Source organism: Salmo salar, chromosome 01, assembly GCF_965601325.2.
Source record: "Salmo salar chromosome 01, fSalSal1, whole genome shotgun sequence".
NCBI lineage: Eukaryota > Metazoa > Chordata > Actinopteri > Salmoniformes > Salmonidae > Salmo > Salmo salar.
In genome coordinates this window covers 48,292,760-48,311,528 of record NC_138291.1, presented here as the reverse complement: position 1 = coordinate 48,311,528, position 18,769 = coordinate 48,292,760, and the positions used below count along the sequence as shown (strand labels likewise).

At 46.0% G+C, this 18,769-nt stretch overlaps 1 protein-coding gene across 3 annotated transcripts in view; it reads right to left on the bottom strand.

The window, feature by feature from the left end:
- LOC106602955 (protein Smaug homolog 1) overlaps positions 1 to 18,769 on the bottom strand; it is a 91,031-nt gene that overhangs the window by 16,183 nt on the left and 56,079 nt on the right. For 2 of the 3 annotated variants that reach the window (XM_014196013.3, XM_014196030.3), the window contains exons 3-10: positions 18,109 to 18,693; positions 11,036 to 11,371; positions 7,671 to 7,780; positions 7,207 to 7,293; positions 5,375 to 5,630; positions 4,438 to 4,523; positions 3,180 to 3,298; positions 74 to 296 (exon numbers count right to left, since the gene is read on the bottom strand). In XM_014196013.3, the coding sequence (XP_014051488.1) occupies positions 74 to 296; positions 3,180 to 3,298; positions 4,438 to 4,523; positions 5,375 to 5,630; positions 7,207 to 7,293; positions 7,671 to 7,780; positions 11,036 to 11,371; positions 18,109 to 18,693 (1,802 nt within the window). The remainder of the gene's footprint in view (positions 1 to 73; positions 297 to 3,179; positions 3,299 to 4,437; positions 4,524 to 5,374; positions 5,631 to 7,206; positions 7,294 to 7,670; positions 7,781 to 11,035; positions 11,372 to 18,108; positions 18,694 to 18,769) is intronic. The other variant, XM_014196049.3, reaches the window with a different exon arrangement.

Genomic DNA, 18,769 nt, shown 5'->3' with positions numbered 1-18,769 from the left:
TCTATATCAATTGCCTAGGCTAGGGGTAGTGGCTAAGTGCCTAGGAAAAGTTTACAGTCAGAAGTGTCCCTACCTGTCGTCCCTGCTTGAGACCGGTAGGGGTGCTGCTGGCGCTGCGTGGCGTGGGTCCCAGGAGGCCGGCGGTGCCCAGCAGGCCAAGCCTGGCGCCGGGCAGGCTCCGTGATGGCATCTGGAACTGGCGCAGGCTCCGGCGGGCCGACATGCTACTGCTGCCCCCCACGCAGCCCGCCGTGGGGAGAGAGTTGGACTGGCCGAAGCCCCGGCTACTGCTGCTGCTGCAAGGAGAGAGAAATAGCACTTGGATCATCATTTTTTTTTGAAAGAAATAAAAGGAGGTAAATCACTTTGTGACAATTGCTAGTTTAAAAGGGACTTTATAAAATAAATTTGATTGACTGAGGAGATGGGAAAGTTGGAGAAAGCGTGGTCGCAGGGAACCCCGATCTCCGGAGTGGAGTTGTATATGTGTCAAGAACAGGGGGAGTATTGCCACTCGAGAACAGGCTACGTAGCTAAATTTTTTGACCTTTTAAACATTTAGCCGAGGAAGTCGTTAAGTACAAATTGGTGGTGGCGATAACAATAAGTGTTGGTAATAAGAAGTGACGCTGAAAACAAACAAACATCCAGAATGGCTAGAGAGGAAAAAAAATAAGTCAGACGTGGGTGAGACAGAACAGATGGTGTCAAGAGCAGGAGGAGAGCTTAGTGCGTCTCTCTGTGTGTGTGTGTGTATATATCATTATACAGAAAAAGTATGTGAACCCTTTGGAATTACCTGGATTTCTGCATCAATTGGTAATAAAATTTGATCTGATCTTCATCTAAGTCACAACAATAGACACACACAGTCTGCTTAAACTAATAACAAACAATTAGACGTATTGAACACACCGTGTAAACGTTCACAGTGCAGGGTGGAAAAAGTATGTGAATCCTTGGATTTATAACTGCTTGTCCCTCCTTTGGCAGCAATAACCAAAAAAAAAGAAAAGAAAAGTGTGCGCACAATGGGTAGGAGGAATTTTGGACAATTCCTCTTTACCAAACTGTTTCAGTTCAGCAATATTCATGTGATGTCTGGTGTGAACCACTCAAGGTCATGCCACAGCATCTCAAATCGGGTTTAGGTCAGGACTCTGACTGGGCCACTCCAGAAGGCATATTTTCTTATTTTGAATCCATTCTTTTGTTGATTTACTTCTGTGTTTTGGGTCGTTGTCCTGTTGCTCACCCAACTTCTCTTGAGCTTCAATTGGAGGACAGAGAGCCTTACATTCTCCTGAAAAATGTCTTGATAAACTTGGGAATTCATTTTTCCGTCGATGATAGCAAGCTGTCCAGGCCCTGAGGCAGCAAAGCAGCCCCAAACCAGGATGCTCCCTCCACCATACTTTACAGTTGGGATGAGGTTTTGATGTTGGTGTGCTGTGCCTTTTTTCTCCACACATAGTGTTTTGTGTTCCTTCCAAACAACTCAACTGTAGTTTAATCTGTCCACATAATATTTTGCCAGTAGCGCTGTGGAACATCCTGGTGCTCTTTTGCAAACTTCATACATGCAGCAATGTTTCTTTTGTTGACAGCAGTGGCTTCTTCCGTGGTGTCCTCCCATGAACAGCATTCTTGTTTAGTGTTTTATGTATCGTAGACAGCGATGTTCGCATGTTCCAGAGATTTCTGGAAATCTTTAGCTGACACTCTAGGATTCTTCTTAACCTCATTGAACATTCTGCGCTGTGGTCTTTCAGGCATCTTTGTAGGACGGCCACTCCTAGGGAGAGTAGCAACAGTGCTGAACTTTCTCCATTTAAAAACCATTTGTCTTACCGTGGACTGATGAACATCAAGGCTTTTCGAGATAATTCTGTAACCCTTTCCAGCTTTATGCAAGTCAACAATTCTTCTGAGATCTCTTTTGTTCGAGGCATGATTCACATCAGGCAATGCTTCTTGTGAATAGAAAACTCAAATTATGTGAGTGTTTTTATAGGGCAGGGCAGCTCTAACCAACATCTCCATTCTCATCTCATTAATTGGACTCCAGGTTAGTTGACTCCTGACTCAATTAGCTTTTGGAGAAGTCATTAGACTAGGGGTTCAAATACTTTTTCCAACCTACACTATGAATGTTTAAATGATGTATTCAATATAGACAAGAAAAATTTGAAAACCAATTTATGCAGAAATCCAGGTAATTCCAAAGGGTTCACATACTTCTTTTGAATATACACTACCGTTCAAAAGTGAAGAGGCGACTCCGGGATGCTTTCTAGGCAGAGTTCCTCTGTCCAGTGTCTGTGTTCTTTTGCCCATCTTAATCTTTTCTTTTTATTGGCCAGTCTGAGACATGGCTTTTTCTTTGTAACTCTGTCTAGAAGGCCAGCATCCCGGAGTCGCCTCTTCACTGTTGACTTTGAGACTGGTGTTTTGCGGGTACTATTTAATGAAGCTGCCAGTCTCAAACTAGACACTCTAATGTACTTGTCCTCTTGCTCAGCTGTGCACCGGGGCCTCCCACTCCTCTTTCTATTCTGGTTAGAGCCAGTTTGCGCTGTTCTGTGAAGGGAGTAGTACACAGCGTTGTACCAGATCTTCAGTTTCTTGGCAATTAATCGCATAGAATAGCCTTCATTTCTCAGAACAAGAATAGACTGACGAGTTTCAGAAGAAATTTCTTTATTTCTGGCCATTTTGAGCCTGTAATTGAACCCATAAATGCTGATGCTCCAGATACTCAACTAGTCTAAAGAAGGTCAGTTTTATTGCTTCTTTAAAATCAGGACGACAGTTTTCATCTGTGCTAACATGATTGCAAAAGGGTTTTCTAATGATCATTTAGCCTTTTAAAATTATAAACTTGGATTATCTAACACAACGTGCCATTTGGAACACAGGAGTGATGGTTGCTGATAATGGGCCTCTGTACGCCAGTGTAGATATTCCATAAAAAATCTGCTGTTTCCAGCTACAATAGTCATTTACAACATTAACAATGGCTACACTGTATTTCTGATCAATTTGATGTTGTTTTAATGGACAAAATAAACGTGGTTTTCTTTCAAAAACAACGACCCCAAACTTTTGAACGGTAGTGTATATACATATCTCTGTCTATGTGTATCCATTTGTGTGCGTGTGTGTAGGGTCTAATCTACCTCCTCTGCGCCCGGTAGCCCGCCATGTCCAGGAGAATCTTCCTGGGGAACGAGCGGAACAGCTTCTGCACCTGCTGTTTCCATGACAACAGCCGCTTCTTCTGTGTCTCAGTGAACGCCTGAGGGAGGAGAGGGGAAAGGAGAGGTTGCAGGGCCAAAGAGTAGGAGAGGGACCATGACTTAGGGTTTTGCGGTTCAGCTTTGTTCGTTTATTTAAAAAATGTTATGGCCTCACTACACTAGAAATATACTGAACAAAAATATAAAAACGCAACATGTAGTGTTTGTCCCATGAGCTGAAATAAAATAGCCCAGAAATTTTCCACACACAAAGTTAATTTCTCTAAAATGTGTGCACAAATTTGTTTACATCCCTGTTAGTGAGCATTTCTCCTTAGCCAAGATAATCCATCCACCTGACAGGTGTGGCATATCAAGAAGCTGATTAAACAGCATGATCATTACACAGCACAAACGACTTATGGTGACAATAAAAGGCCACTCTAAAATGTGCAGTTTTGTCACACAACACAATGCCACAGATGTCTCAAGTTGAGGGAGCATACAATTGGCATGCTGACTGCAGGAATGTCCAACAGAGCTGTTGCCAGAGATTTGAATGTTAATTTCTCTACCATAAGTCGTTTTAGAGAATTTGACAGTACGTCCAACCGGCATCATAACCGCAGACCACATGTAATCACGCCAGCCCAGGACCTCCACATCCGGCTTCTTCACCTGCGATCGTATGAGACCAGTCACCCGCACAGCTGATGAAACCGAAGAGTATTTCTGTCTGTAAATAAAGCCCTTTTGTGAAGAAAAACTCATTCCGATTGTCTGGGCCTGGCTCCCCAGTGGGTGGGTCTATGCCCTCCCAGGCCCACCCATGGCTGTGCCCCTGCCCAGTCATGTGAAATCCATAGATTAGGGCCTAATGAATTTATTTCAATTGACTGATTTCCTTATATGAACTGTAACAGAGTAAAAGCGTTGAAATGGTTGCGTTTACATTTTTGTTCCGTATACCTTTGTATTTTTTACATTTTCCAATTTCCAGATTTCACACTTGAGCTGATACAGAATGTAATACATGTCTAAAATACTGTGAGGCTATGAACACACACACAAAGGCAGTTTCCCCTTGAAATGTAGATAACAATTGCTGCTCTAATGTGATACATTCACCCATTATATAAATATGGGTCTGAAGAACTGTATAAAGAAAAGTATTCTCTCCCTCTCTGTATGTGTGTACCTCGTGCAGAAGGCACTTGTCAATGAGCTGCATATAGGAGCTGATGTTCTCTTCATCTGGCCTGGACACCAGGAGCTGTGTGCAAACTAGAGAGAGAGAGAGAGAGAGAGAGAGAAAGAGAGAAAGAGAGAAAGAGAAAGAGAGAGAAAGAGAGAGAAAGAGAGAGAAAAGAGAAGAGAGAGAGAGAGAGAGAGAGAAAGAAGGGGGAAAGAGAGGACAAAAAGAGAGAGAGAGAGAGAGAGAGAGAGAGAGAGCAAGAAGGGGGAAAGAGAGGACAAAAAAGAGAGAGGAGAGAGAGAAGAGGGTAGAAAAAGAAAGCGGGTGAATTAGTTTCTCCAAAGCAGGGGGATTTAAGGACACAGGGTTTGAGCGAGGGGAAACGTGGCCACACTGATTTCCATATTCCACATTTCTTCCAAAATGTCCACTGTTTGCTCAGTACATAGCACTGAGGTGGTTAGGGAGAGGAAGGGAAGTCTAAGGGAAGTCAAGAAACCAACACACACACACACACACATAGTAGAATTAAGCAATAAGGCCCGACGGCTTACAATTTTTTATTTTAGTATGTTTTTCATTAATCCGTTTTTGATAGTCAAATGAAAATGTTGCATGTCAACATTCAGTTTTCAAGTTATATCGCTGTCTCCTAATGCCCAAAAACAAGTAAACACAAAAGCCTTATGAAGTTTTGTATCATCATCATGAAACCTTTCCAGAAGTCAACACAGGCTTCCTATTAGGCAAAATTATAATATTTGGGACCATATCAATGGTGGACTAATGAAAAATATGAAAATGGTTTTCGAGTTAAATAGTGACCACATCGTGACCCCAGGTGTTTGGTTTCTTTATGTGCAGTCTATCACACAAATGTGACGTGCGTGACAATGTTACGACAACTTAACTTCCCAATCCATGGGACTAGATCCTCTACCTTTGCCCATGACGCGGGTGAACTGGCCGGGGATGTCCCCCTCCGCGATGAGGGTAGTCCCCGTCTCCCCTTCCCCTCCTCCGGGGGCCAGGTGAGAGCCCGGGGCAGCGCTGCTCTTCCCCTCGAGGCTCAACAGGGGTTGCTGTGCGGTCGAGGAGGGCAACGACTTGTCGCTGGCCACCGCTTTGATGGGCGTCAGGATCATCTGGTGGAGCTCGGCAAGAGGTGCGCGCAGGTTACCCCCTTCCAACACGTCCTGTGAAAGGAGAGAGAAAATTAAAGGGAAAGAGAATGTGAGAATGTGATAGCGAAAGAAAAGGAAGGGGGAGGAAACAACGTGATAGAAGGAGAGAGAATTAAGGAATGGGGGAGAGAAAAAGGAATGGAAGCAAGAGAGGGAAGGTCACAAAGGGGTACAGTAAAGATGAAGTGAAAGAGAGGAGAGCAGGGGAGGAGGAGGTATAGCAGAGAGAAGGGAAAAAGGAAATTAGTCAGCATGATCTATAATGAAGGTGCTTCTTTAACATCAAAGAGACATATGGTACCAAACAGTTCGGGACCGTTACAGTAAGGCAAACAAATACTCATAGCCCTATTCAGAGGAGGATAATTCTAGAAGTCTCCGTCAGAGTCCTTTCTACAACAGCGGCGGGATATTTTGGACATGAAAGGGAGGAAGAGCTCGCCAACCTCATCAGCCATGTGATGACGAGGAAAAATAAAGCAATTGCAAAAATACACACGTTTCGCTTCTGTCCTTTCCTGTCCGGTCTGCTTGCATCCCAAATGACACCCTATATGGTGCACTACTTTCGACCAGAGCTCCACTAATTTTGACTCTGGTCAAAAGTAGTTCACTATAGGGAATAGGGTGCCATTTTGGATGCATCCTCTGTGTCCCCTGTCCAGTACTGCTGCTGGTAGTCAAATCCATATCTGAGCCCTTAACATGAGCGGCAAGCGAGTGCATAAAAACCTGAAACACCAAGCAACAGGTGTCTTGTTTCACCCAAACCCTACAAATGTGGCACAGAAGCAAATTTTAGAATGAAGAGCCCCTGGTGAAAAGGTCAGGCTTGAAATTAGAAGGCCCAATAAGAGAAGACACCACGCTGTGATCTTGACAGCCATTGTCCGAGACCCTTATAGAGACAGGGCCCAGACGTTATCTTCCTGGATAAGTGGACCCTCTTTCAGAATAGTCAAAAAAGTGTATTTTCTGTACCTGTGTCCTCTTCATCTGTACTGATCTAAGATAACTGACAGGTGAGCAAGCCATCAAATGATGAGCTACCGTGGCTGTGTCTAAAAACATTACTAGCAGTCGAATCTTTGCTTCCTCCAGCCTCGTTTCCTCAATTCCTTACCTCCCTCTCAAAGAGAAATGGAAGGTCTCTCACTTGGACCTCTTCCTCATGATTAGACAGCTAGTCAGGTTCAGACATACTGTATTGTTTTTACCTGTCAAGTCTTTTCCACTCAGCACAGACGGAGGAAAAAGAGGTAGAACAACTGCCCAAACTTCAGTTGACCTGATCCTTTAGACAGGAAGTGAAACGCTAACCCCAATTGTCTGCCTATTTCACTCAGGCCCAATCCCAAATTGACCCTGACTGTCACAGATCTGAGAGGATTTGACAGGTGTAAGCAATATGGTAATATTGCTCACTTAACCATACTACTTATACCTATCAAATGTTCTTAGATTTCAATAAGTGCATAGGGAGTAGGGTTCAGGGGTTGATTTGGCATTGGGCCTCACTTAGCAAGACATTGTAGAAGCTTCGTGACAACTTACTCAACCTAAGAAGTTGACAGCTTGCACCACTGACCTTCTCTAGGCAGCGCAGCATGTTCTGGCGCTCCTTTAGTTTCTGGATGCTGATGACTATCTTGTGGCGCGCCCCTTTGGTGACATTCTGCAGAAAATAAATATAATTTCACTCTTACGACATTCCTTCACCACAAACACACACCAACGACAAGTTAAATAAATACATAACGAAAAGGGTAATTAATCAATGTGTTCAACTAAACATTTCTGAATCACTTTACTTAAAGCCTCCCATTAAAAAAAAAAGAATAATACTTTATAACTTGTTATAAGCATGAATGAGCCTTTATAACATCCTGTTACAACTCTTAAAATACCAGTTCATGTCTATCAGCTCTTTGAGGAAGACAACAAAAGTACAGTACTAGAAACTGGAGAGAGACTTTCACTACCGTAACAATTCCTTAAAATTGCCTTTACGGTCCTAGAACGTTTCATTAGGTATTCCTTGTTGCTACTGACCTGTGATTCCAGCTGTTGTTCGGTCAGTGACATCATCTCGTCGTACGTCATGGTGGAGAACAGAGCCGCGTACTTATGGAGACGGAGGCTTTTCAGCCAGGCCGGCACATCTGTAGGCACACACGTCAGACAAATGTCTTAGGCACAGCTGTAGTAAGTCAATGTAATGACACGAGTGTCCTCTGACATTCCCTCTCACCGTTAAAACTCTCCGAGTGTCTCAGACTTAGACTGCGTCCCAAATGGCATCCTATTCCCCATTTAGTGGATTACTTTGGACCTGGGCCCATAGGGACTTATCCCTTCGACTCTTATCCTTCCAGTCAGAGCCGTGATGTAAAACACTGAAACCATGGCCCCTTTTAGACCACCTCATATGTCGGTTGCTAGCTAAGGAGCTTTGGTTCTATCGTTTGCTTTGCATGTTATGTGGTGAATGCTAATGTCAATTACCTTAGAAGTATTTTATTTTACTGCTTTAAAATCACATTTCATTGTCACATCATAATGTATTGGTAACACAGTACTTTAACGGTGTACGTCACACTTAGCTGCAAACACTAGGCTCTAAACAAAGCCTAAAACGGCCTTCTTTCTTTCTTTCTACTAGAAAAGGGCAAAAACATTGACCCCAAGCAAAGGCAAACAATACCAGAAACCTCCACTGTTAGCTGGTTGGGCCATTCAGGCCGTGTTCAAAGTTTCAGAGTAGGAGTGCTGATATAGGATCAGTTTTGCCTTTTAGACTGTAATGAATAAGAGTACATGGATTAGATCAGCACTCCTAGTCAGAGATACATTCTGAATAGGAGCCCAGATGCTTATGACTGCTTATGCAAACTCATGTATAATGGTACAAGGTTATACAGGGTACACTAGGAACCAGATGTCACTGTATCTGTGTCCATGCAACGGGGTCTTAAAGAAAGCCACGCTAGAAAGGCGACATCAGAGACCGATAAGAGCATGTACGCTTCTGTTCTGACAGTACTCTGTCGTCGCTAGTCAAGCCATATTGGAGCCCTTAACATGAGCGGTGGTGGCGCGTAACAACTTAAAATACCAAACAGGGGTCTTGTTTCCTACTGCCCCATTCACTCACGTGCTTGCACAGACAAGACAGAACTATGTTGAATAAAAACAAAACACAATCATCCACAAATCACAATTAATGTGACCAATGTGTTGCTATTCCATAGGCTAAATTCAGTATTATGTCACAACAGATGGGATGTTCATTTCAAAGAAAGGGAAGCTGGGAAAAGGGGGTGGCTTGTGAACACCTGGAAAGGAGCAGGTTGCTTTCCTTAGCCTGAGGACACGATTGTGGCGGGGGCCAACCAATCAAAACTTGACCCAGAAGTCACTAGTAGGGGTGTAACGGTACACGTATTCGGTATGGGGACCTCGGTTCGGTCTGCACTGTAAACCTGAATGAATACATACAAATAAAATAAAAATTACAAAATAAAAACACTAGGTCTATAGGCTATGCCTACGCTGCATTGTAGCCCTATGTTTGTTGAGTAAATCTGAACTGAAATTTTTTTTCAGAATATTCCATTAAAACAACTAGAGCCAATGCTCACGTTGTAATCAAAGTTAAAATCTGAATTGACACATTTCAAACTGTCCATTTGTGAGGCGCAGCAGGGAACTAGTTCTGTCTGACGGCGATTTGTGGGGTCGATAAACCAGAATTGGAGGATCTCCATCATCGTTAAATCTCCAGTATGGGAACATTTTGGCTTCCCAGTAGTTTACAACGGCGATGGACAGAAAGTCACCACGCTCAACGAGAATAGTCTTTGCAGTTGCCAACACCTGTACAAAACATTAGGAACATCTTCCTAAAATTGAGTTGCCCTTTGCCCTCAGAACAGCCTCAATTCGTCAGGGCATGCACTCCACAAGGTGTTGAAAGCGTTCCACAGGGATGCTGGCCCATGTTGACTCCATTGCTTCCCACAGTTGTGTCAAGTTGGCTTGATGTCCTTTGGGTGGTGGACCATTTTTGATACACACGGGAAACTTGGCTTGTAGGCTTGTAGGCCTGTTGTAAGGCAGGTCCTCACCAGACTTCACCGGTAGCAACGTCGCCTATGGGCACAAATCCACCATCGCTGGACCAGACAGGACTGGCAAAAAGTTTTCACTGATGAGTCACGGTTTTGTCTCACCAGGGGTGATGGTCGGATTCGCGTTTATCGTTGAAGGAATGAGCGTTACACCGAGGCCTGTACTCTGGAGCGGGATCGGTTTGGAGGTGGAGGGTCCGTCATGGTCTGGGGTGGTGTGTCACAGCATCAACGGACTGAGCTTGTTGTCATTGCAGGCAATCTCAACGCTGTGCGTTACAGGGAAGACATCCTCTTCCCTCATGTGGTACCCTTCCTGCATACTCATCCTGACATGACCCTCCAGCATGACAATGCCACCAGCCATACTGCTTGTTCTGTGCGTGATTTCCTGCAAGACAGGAATGTCAGTGTTTTGCCATGGCCAGGGAAGAGCCCGGATTTCAATCCCATTGAGCATGTCTGGGACCTGTTGGATTGGAGGGTGAGGGCTAGGGCCATTCCCCCAGAAATGTCCGGGAACTTGCAGGTGCCTTGGTAGAAGAGTGAGGTAACATCTCACAGCAAGAACTGGTAAATCTGGTGCAGTCCATGAGGAGGAGATACACTGCAGTACTTATGCAGCTGGTGGCCACACCAGATACTTACACCAGATAGCTACTTTGATTTTGACCCCCCCTTTGTTCAGGGACACATTATTCAATTTCTGTTAGTCACATGTCTGTGGAACTTGTTCAGTTTGTCTCAGTTGTTGAATCTTGTTACCTTCAAACAAATATTTACACATGTTAAGTTTGCTGAAAATAATGGCAGTTGACAGTGAGAAGACATTTCTTTTTTTGCTGAGTTTAGTAGTCTGAACCTATCGATGTTTCATTGAGCTGGGTGAATGGAATATGAATGACAGTCATCCAATATGCTATAATAGAAAAAAGGCCATGCTCATAAACAAATAACGTCCTCCTTAATCTTAAACGGCACCGACCACCACTGCTGGAGAGGAAATTCTAGAAAACACTTTAACCATCTCAGACCAGGACACAAAGCTCTGTTTCAACAGACATTGATAGAAGTGGATTAAAAAAAAAATGTTTTATCAATGACTGGATCACTACACTAAAAATCTAACTATCAAATGCATTTGGGGGGCAGACGCGGTCACCTCAAAACAAACAATTGATGAGGGACATCCTGAAGTGAACACCCTCCACCCCCCTAGACCCCATGGTTGCCTCCTCCACGTTACTCTGTCCGCTACGCATGAGAGCGGTGGAGTACTGAACTCACCCCTCATGCCGCTGCCCTCCTTATGAAATGTGCTGCTGCGGTACAAGCCTCCTCCACAGCAACCTCCTCCTCCTAGACCTGCGTCCTCCAGGTGCTCGCTGCCGCCACTGCCCGAAGACGCTACGCTGCTCTGGGGGGAGAGGGGTGCGTGGTGGGGGTCGGTGGGGGCCAGCCCCAGCCCTCCTCCCCGGGGCCCGCGCAGGTCCTCCTGGGAGAGCCAGCCGTGACCTAAACCCAAGGAGGAGGAACCGGCCAAGGAGCCGTCACTCATCGGGGGGGTAAGGGACACCGAACGCTTCAGGGGACTGTGCTGCCCGCCGCCGCCGCCAAACAGGACTGCAAGACACACACAAGAGACAGGGGGGTGGGGAGGCCCAGACAGTTAGAAAGGGGCTCAGTTCTGCTAGGATACTACCATGACAACACACTGTGTTAGTTCGAGAGCTAGTAGGGACATGGACAGACAGGCATGGTGAGGCCCAGACCTGAGTCTTAGCCCCCAGCTCAACTTTACTACTGTAACCAATTTACTGATGATTATAATGTCCATTTACAACACACTCTTCTCCCAGAGGTGGCAGGTAGCCTAGTGGTTAGAGCGTTGGGCCAGTAACCGAAAGGTCGCTAGATCGAAGAGGCCGCTGGGCACAGTTGGGTCACAGAAAACACAACTTGTCCTATTTATTTTATTTGTCAGAAAAACAAGCGAGCAAGAGAGGGGGAGAGACGGAGACATTTTCCCCTGCTTTTACACCTACACAACAGGTAAACCTTGTATGGCGTCACAGAACGTTCCAGGAGTAGCTGGAGTAGGACAATTCCACAGTAACGGAATTATGCGGATTCAGATTTTTCACTTTAAAATGTATGCCAAACAAAAACCATTGATTTCCAACTCTGTGCACAATGACTACTTTGAACAATTTACACAGAAAATTTCACAAAAACACATTTACTGGAAGAACTGTGCAGATGCAATGCTTGGTAAAATAATTACGGTAAAATCTCCCTCAGTTTTGAATTCAACCACGTTTTCCTACATTTCTGTTAAATATCTGCTCCGAATTAAGAATCAAAAGATGTCTGCAGAAAGAATGGGGTGTCAGCTATGACATGAGGCAAGTAGGCTAGTAGTGATGGGGCTCTAGTGAGAGGTAAAAGCATGCTGAAGGATGAAAACATGTATTTTGGATATTGAACTACAGTTGCTGAAGTGGATTTACTTCCGGGGAAGGAATTACGGTAATGGCATTACATCATGCGTCCCTGATCTATACAGAAATGTATAATTATGATTATTAATATAATTATCTTCATGGTGATGTATGCTGAATAGCTACACACATGTAGAAATATGCAAAACCCTTCTTTTGCATATTTGGGTACTATTCTACACAGTGGCTATTATGGTAATGAGTTCCACCCCCAAACAAGACCATTATATGGTTGGTCCAGAACAGACCAAATCTGAAACAATCATAAAACACCCGTTTCGCTTTTCATTATTATTATTATTTTTTTTTTTACAAATGTTAGAATTTTTGTTCCACTTTGACATGAGTATTTTGTGTAGATCGTTGACAAAAAAAAAGACAATTAAATCAATTTTAATCCCACTTTGTAACAACAAAATGTATAAAAAGTCACAAATATAGACTCTTAGCTTTCATTGAACACCCAATTTGACATGCTCCTATGAACTTCACATGTTGGTGATCATGGGTCCAATTTAGATGGAAATGCCCAGTAGACAGAGCGGGCACGCTGGCAAAAAAATAAGATGTACTGGAGAGAGCTTAATGTGCCCACTGTCCGGCCGGTGTGTGTGTGTGTGTGTGTGTCGCCTGTCAGTCTCTTTCTCCCCCTATATGCGGCACCACTAACTGTGTTAGCCTGGCTATGTATAGGACTTCACGGGCTGGTTTAAAATAGGTGGCCAGCTAACATTACAAGTTCCAGTCCCTAAATATTAGCCATTTTCCTTAAATACAGACTCTCCACAAAGGCTACCTTACATGGGTAAGGGATGGGACGTGGTGCCTGGGATGGCGATAGGGAGGTACGCATGTGGGGTGTGACGGAGACAGAGACAGACAGGAGGGATTGTGTGTAGAAATATTGCATTGTTGAAAAATATGGAGACTTGACCCATAGAAAGATCATTCTCTATTTTTATGACTGGACCATAGTACTCTATGATTGGCAGACTATGAATATGCCAATCAGAGTACTATGGTCCAGTCATAAAAATAGAGAATGATCATTCTATGGGTCAAATTTCCATATTTTTCAACACACAATTTCCATTTTGCCATAATCAACAATTCCTTTGTTTATAAACTATATTGAACAATAAAATCTCATTCCTAAACACTTCCTGTGTAGCCTATAAACAACCCTATGACTTAACTGTTATAAATGATTAAATATACAATCAAAAGAGAGAGAATTACTTAATTTGGGCATAAGATGAAAAACCTTTAGCCACTAAATCTCTAACCTAACCACCATAATAAACTGCCCTGGCTAACAGTCAATTCATTCGAAGATTACTAGGGCCACACTCAGTAAGCAAACATTGAGGGACGTTGCAGATAGAAATGTCGCGAATAGAGCTGACATGATTCCTTATTCTACATAGAGGCATGTTTGTTCTACATAACATATCTCTATCTGAACATTCCACAAAGTTGTGCACTGCTGAATGCAAGCCCAATTCAAACACATTGAGACAATTTATGCTTGATTCTGAAAATGTGGTCGGAGGCTCGGTTTGGAGGGTGTGACGCAATTTCGGAGCCTCCAGAGTCACACCGAGGCTAAATTGAGCTCAGTACCACATCGCCGTGCGCCTCCGAAATTTTGCAACAATGCGGAGGGCTCCGTATAGCTCCGCCTTGACATGATTGGTTGATGGTAGATGGGGGCGGGAGGTCCTGTATAAACACAAACTCTTCCTTGACAACTTCCTTCACAACAGCTCTGCGCTGCTCCGCAAAGCGCAAGAAGTATGAAATCCCCGACTTCCGTATCACCGTAAATGCTGCACGGCCAATGCAGACATTGAATTGACCATGCAGTGTCTTTAATCCTGTGGTGACTGACCATTGGCTAAAAGAAGGGCAACTCTAGATTAGAGTTGTAAAAAAAATAACAAATAAAAATAAATATCGCTCATTTGTGCTATGGACTGATGGACTTCTGAAACTCCCAAGCACAGTAAAACCAAAAAAGAGGATCTTGCGCAGGGCCCAGAGCTTTAAATGTGTCCTTATTTATATCTCCAGCTGTCTCCTTCATCTGAGAAAAAAAAAGACCCTTGCATTCTTCAACTGGAAATATCCTGCTCTAACCACAGATATGTTCAATCTGAATAGCTTTGGAGTGCTGGGCCATAGGGCCTACACACCGACCTAACACTTTAGACTTCAACATAGCGGGTAGACATTTTCCGGCTATTTGTCAGAGGTGGCTAGTGGCTGGCTGACTTGGGTTTCTTTGGAGTTTACCTGTGTGACGGGCCTTACAGCATTGGTTCTGGCTGAGGGTGCTCTAGAACAGGGGTTCCAAAACATTTTCACTCAGCCCCCCCTTCCAGCATTGGAGAACATCCTCCACCCCCCCACCCCCCCCCCCCCCCCAGTGTCTATTTCTATGGGTATAAGCTGTCACGTTCCTCGTATTCTCCCTCATCGGAAGATATGTCGAAATCACTCGATGACCAATACGCAGCAGGTTGACTGTTCCACATCATATTTATTTTAGATGGAAACGACAAAACAAAATAAACACTCAGAGGAGAAAGGTGACAGTTTCACAGGTGAAACGAAACACAGTGCAAAATTACAATTACCCACAAAAATCAAACAAACACACCCCACTATATGGGACTCTCAATCAAAGGCAGATAGACAACACCTGCCTTCAACTGAGAGTCCCAACCCCAATTAACCAAACAAAACTGCCACGTCCTGACCAAATATAATACAAAAAAACCTAAGTATATGGTCAGGACGTGACATTACCCCCCCCTAAAGGTGCATACACTGAATGCACAAAACCAACAGAAAAAAACAAAACCAAAAAAAAACAACACACAATTAACCTCCTAACTAAAGGGAGGGAAGGGAGGGTGGCTGCCGTCAACGACGGCACAGTGCTACACCCCCCCTCCCCAACCCACCTCTATTGGAGGTGGCTCCGGTTCTGGCCTACTGTCCAACAGACCGTAGACAGACCTGTTGGGCTTAGGACAGTAGGCAGACTTCTTTGGTTCTGGTTCGTGGGCCGACTCCGTCGGTCCCAGGCTGTAAGCAGACTCCTTCGGTTCTGGGTTGTAGGCAGAATCATCACAGTCATAGTTAATCAACTTTATTTTAGAATTGTGACCAGACTCACCCGGTTCTGGGTCACAGGCAGCTCCCCTCAGTCCCGGGTCGCAAGAGGTTGTCGGATACTCTGGTCCGCACCCCGGTGTCGGATCCTCTGGGCCGCACCCCGGTGTCGGATCCTCCGACGGCCCTGACCCAGGATTCACCAGGCTGGGGAGACATGATGGATGCCTGGCCCTGGGCACAGGCACAGGACTCACCAGGCTGGGGAGACCCACTGAAGGCCTGGTCCTGGGAGGTGGCACAGGATGAACCAGGATGGGGAGACCCACTGGAGGCCTGGTCCGAGGAGGTGGCACAGGACGGACCAGGATGGGGAGACCCACTGGAGGCCTGGTCCTGGGAGGTGGCACAGGATGAACCAGGATGGGGAGACCCACTGGAGGCCTGGTCCGAGGAGGTGGCACAGGACGGACCAGGATGGGGAGACCCACTGGAGGCCTGGTCCGAGGAGGTGGCACAGGACGGACCAGGATGGGGAGACCCACTGGAGGCCTGGTCCTGGGAGGTGGCACAGGATGAACCAGGATGGGGAGACCCACTGAAGGCCTGGTCCTGGGAGGTGGCACAGGACTCACCAGGCTGGGGAGACCCACTGAAGGCCTGGTCCTGGGAGGTGGCACAGGATGAACCAGGATGGGGAGACCCACTGGAGGCCTGGTCCGAGGAGGAGGCACAGGATAAACCGGGCTGTGGGGGAGCACTGGAGTTCTGGTACGGACACTCTTTACCCACACTCCAGGCTGAATGCCCACTTTGGCCCGGCACGGGCGGAGAGCAGGCATTGGGCGAACTGGACCCTCCCAGCGCTCTGGAGACACAGTGCGCAACGCCGGCGCAGGATAACCTGGACCGAGGAGGCGCACTGGAGACCAGACGCGCTGAGCTGGCACCATCCGCCCTGGCTCGATGCCTGCACTCGCATGGCACTTGCGGGGGGCTGGTATGTAGCGCACCGGGCTTTGAACGTGCACTGGGGACACCGTGCGCTCCACAGCATAACACGGTGTCTTACCAGTACCACGCTGCTTCCGGTAAGCACGGGGAGTTGGCTTAGGTCTACCACCTGACTCCGCCAATCTCCCCGTGTGCCCCCCCCCAAAAAAATTGTGGGGCTGCCTCCCGTGTCCGTTGCGCTCCCTCTCCTCATACCAGCGCCTCTCAGCTCTCGCCGCCTCGATCTCCCACTGTGGGCGGCGATAATCCCCAGCTTGAGTCCATGGTCCTTTCCCGTCCAGGATTTCCTCCCAAGTCCATGACTCCAGATAGCCTTTCTCCTGGTGCCTCTCCTTGTGCTGCTCCTTCCTCTGCTGCTTGGTCCGTTGTCGGTGGGTAATTCTGTCACGTTCCTCGTATTCTCCCTCATCGGAAGATATGTCGAAATCACTCGATGACCAATACGCAGCAGGTTGACTGTTCCACATCATATTTATTTTAGATGGAAACGACAAAACAAAATAAACACTCAGAGGAGAAAGGTGACAGTTTCACAGGTGAAACGAAACACAGTGCAAAATTACAATTACCCACAAAAATCAAACAAACACACCCCACTATATGGGACTCTCAATCAAAGGCAGATAGACAACACCTGCCTTCAACTGAGAGTCCCAACCCCAATTAACCAAACAAAACTGCCACGTCCTGACCAAATATAATACAAAAAAACCTAAGTATATGGTCAGGACGTGACATAAGCACAAACTGTTCATAACACAAACTGTTCACACACCTCTTTTTTTGCCATTTTAAAGCTAATTTCCTGCAATTCGATTTTGCCATATCTTATATGCACTCATGTGATATTTGAGTCACTCAAACATTACAACAAAACCTACGGGCTAAAAAACCTAGCTAAAAAACGTTAGCTGACATGGGCTAGTTGATCTGGACATTCCTTAAAAGTTATAAATAGCTCTCTAAGGTCTGCAATGACAACAGGAAAACTGTGTGTGTGTGTGTGTGGGGGGGGGGGGTCATCTAGACTCTTGAGACTTTGACACCACTTTATTTGAAAAGGTTACTAACACAACTAAAGTGGTGTAAAGTGTCATTGTAAACTATAATTTCAGAGTGTCCTGAGGCGAGACAAGTCTGTTTAATAAAGACCGCACTCTCATCAGCATCAGGAACCCTGATTAAGCACATGCAAACTGCTGAGTGAGCTGCTAAGAGTGAGTGTTCCAATCCAAAACAACAACAACAAGTGGAGGAGGCCACATCATAACACAGTTTCCTTTCCTTTCCTTGTCCCCTTTAATTCACCACAACTGACGGTGAAAGGCCTGGGTAGGTCTTCAAACCTAACCTAACTCTTTGCTGGTCTAGGCCAGGGTAATACTGTGACACCCTCAGCGGGGTCAACAACAACCAGATGTATTTGGTTTTCAGGGACACATTACCTTCAACCTAGCTTCCTTTTTCCCTGAAAACCGGATGTGGGGACTCCACTCAGGCGTTTATTTTATGCCCATTTTATGTTAGTTACTACTATGACAACATTGGGACAACTGTTGATGTAAACAGAGCTTAATTAATAAATTTGATTGATTGGACTCCTTTCAGATCAGTGCTGCTCCAGATAGAAAGTAAACCAGGAGAGGAAAGGAAGAAAGGAAGCCATGTCAGACAATTGGGACTTCGCTATAAAAAGCTGGAAGTCGAAAAAGAAGAGCCACTCACTGGTGTTGCTGCTGCCGCCCGTGCCCACCGTGTTGATACTCCCAGGTACCGACGAGGACGGGTAGAGAGCCAGGTGCCCACCATTCTCACACCCTCCCTGCCCCTGCTGCTGCCATCCACTGCCCAACCCGGAGTCCCTCGACCCCTGCCAGCCGTTGAGCCGATCGTCTGAGCCGTAGCGCTGGTGGGGATACAGGTGACCCAGGTGGCCCACAGAGGAACCCAAACTGGAACCCGACGAGGAGAGCGTTGAGGGGGGCGTCTGATGGTGCGAGGCTGGGGAGGGGGGCAGCCGTTCCAACGAGTCGGCCCGGGCGGCAGCGCGTTCCTCCAGGTGATTGAGCCAGAGGGCGAGGGCGGCTCGGTCATCCAGTGAGGTGGCCGGGTGGATGAGGGCATAGGAGAGGAGCTGGCGCGACTCTTCCAGATGGCGGCCGTGCTCGATGGTGTGTGCCAGGATGCGGGGCAGGAGGCGCATGTACTCGCCCTTGGCTTCGACGTTGCCCGGCTTGAGCAGGGGCAGGTGGGTGAGGACCAGGGAGATGACGTGCTCCTTGGGCTCACCCTGCCACTGGCTGATCACCACTGGGGGAGGAAGAGAGAGAAGGAAGGAAGAGAAAAAGAGAGGAATGGTTAATACAGGAATCTACAGTAACACATA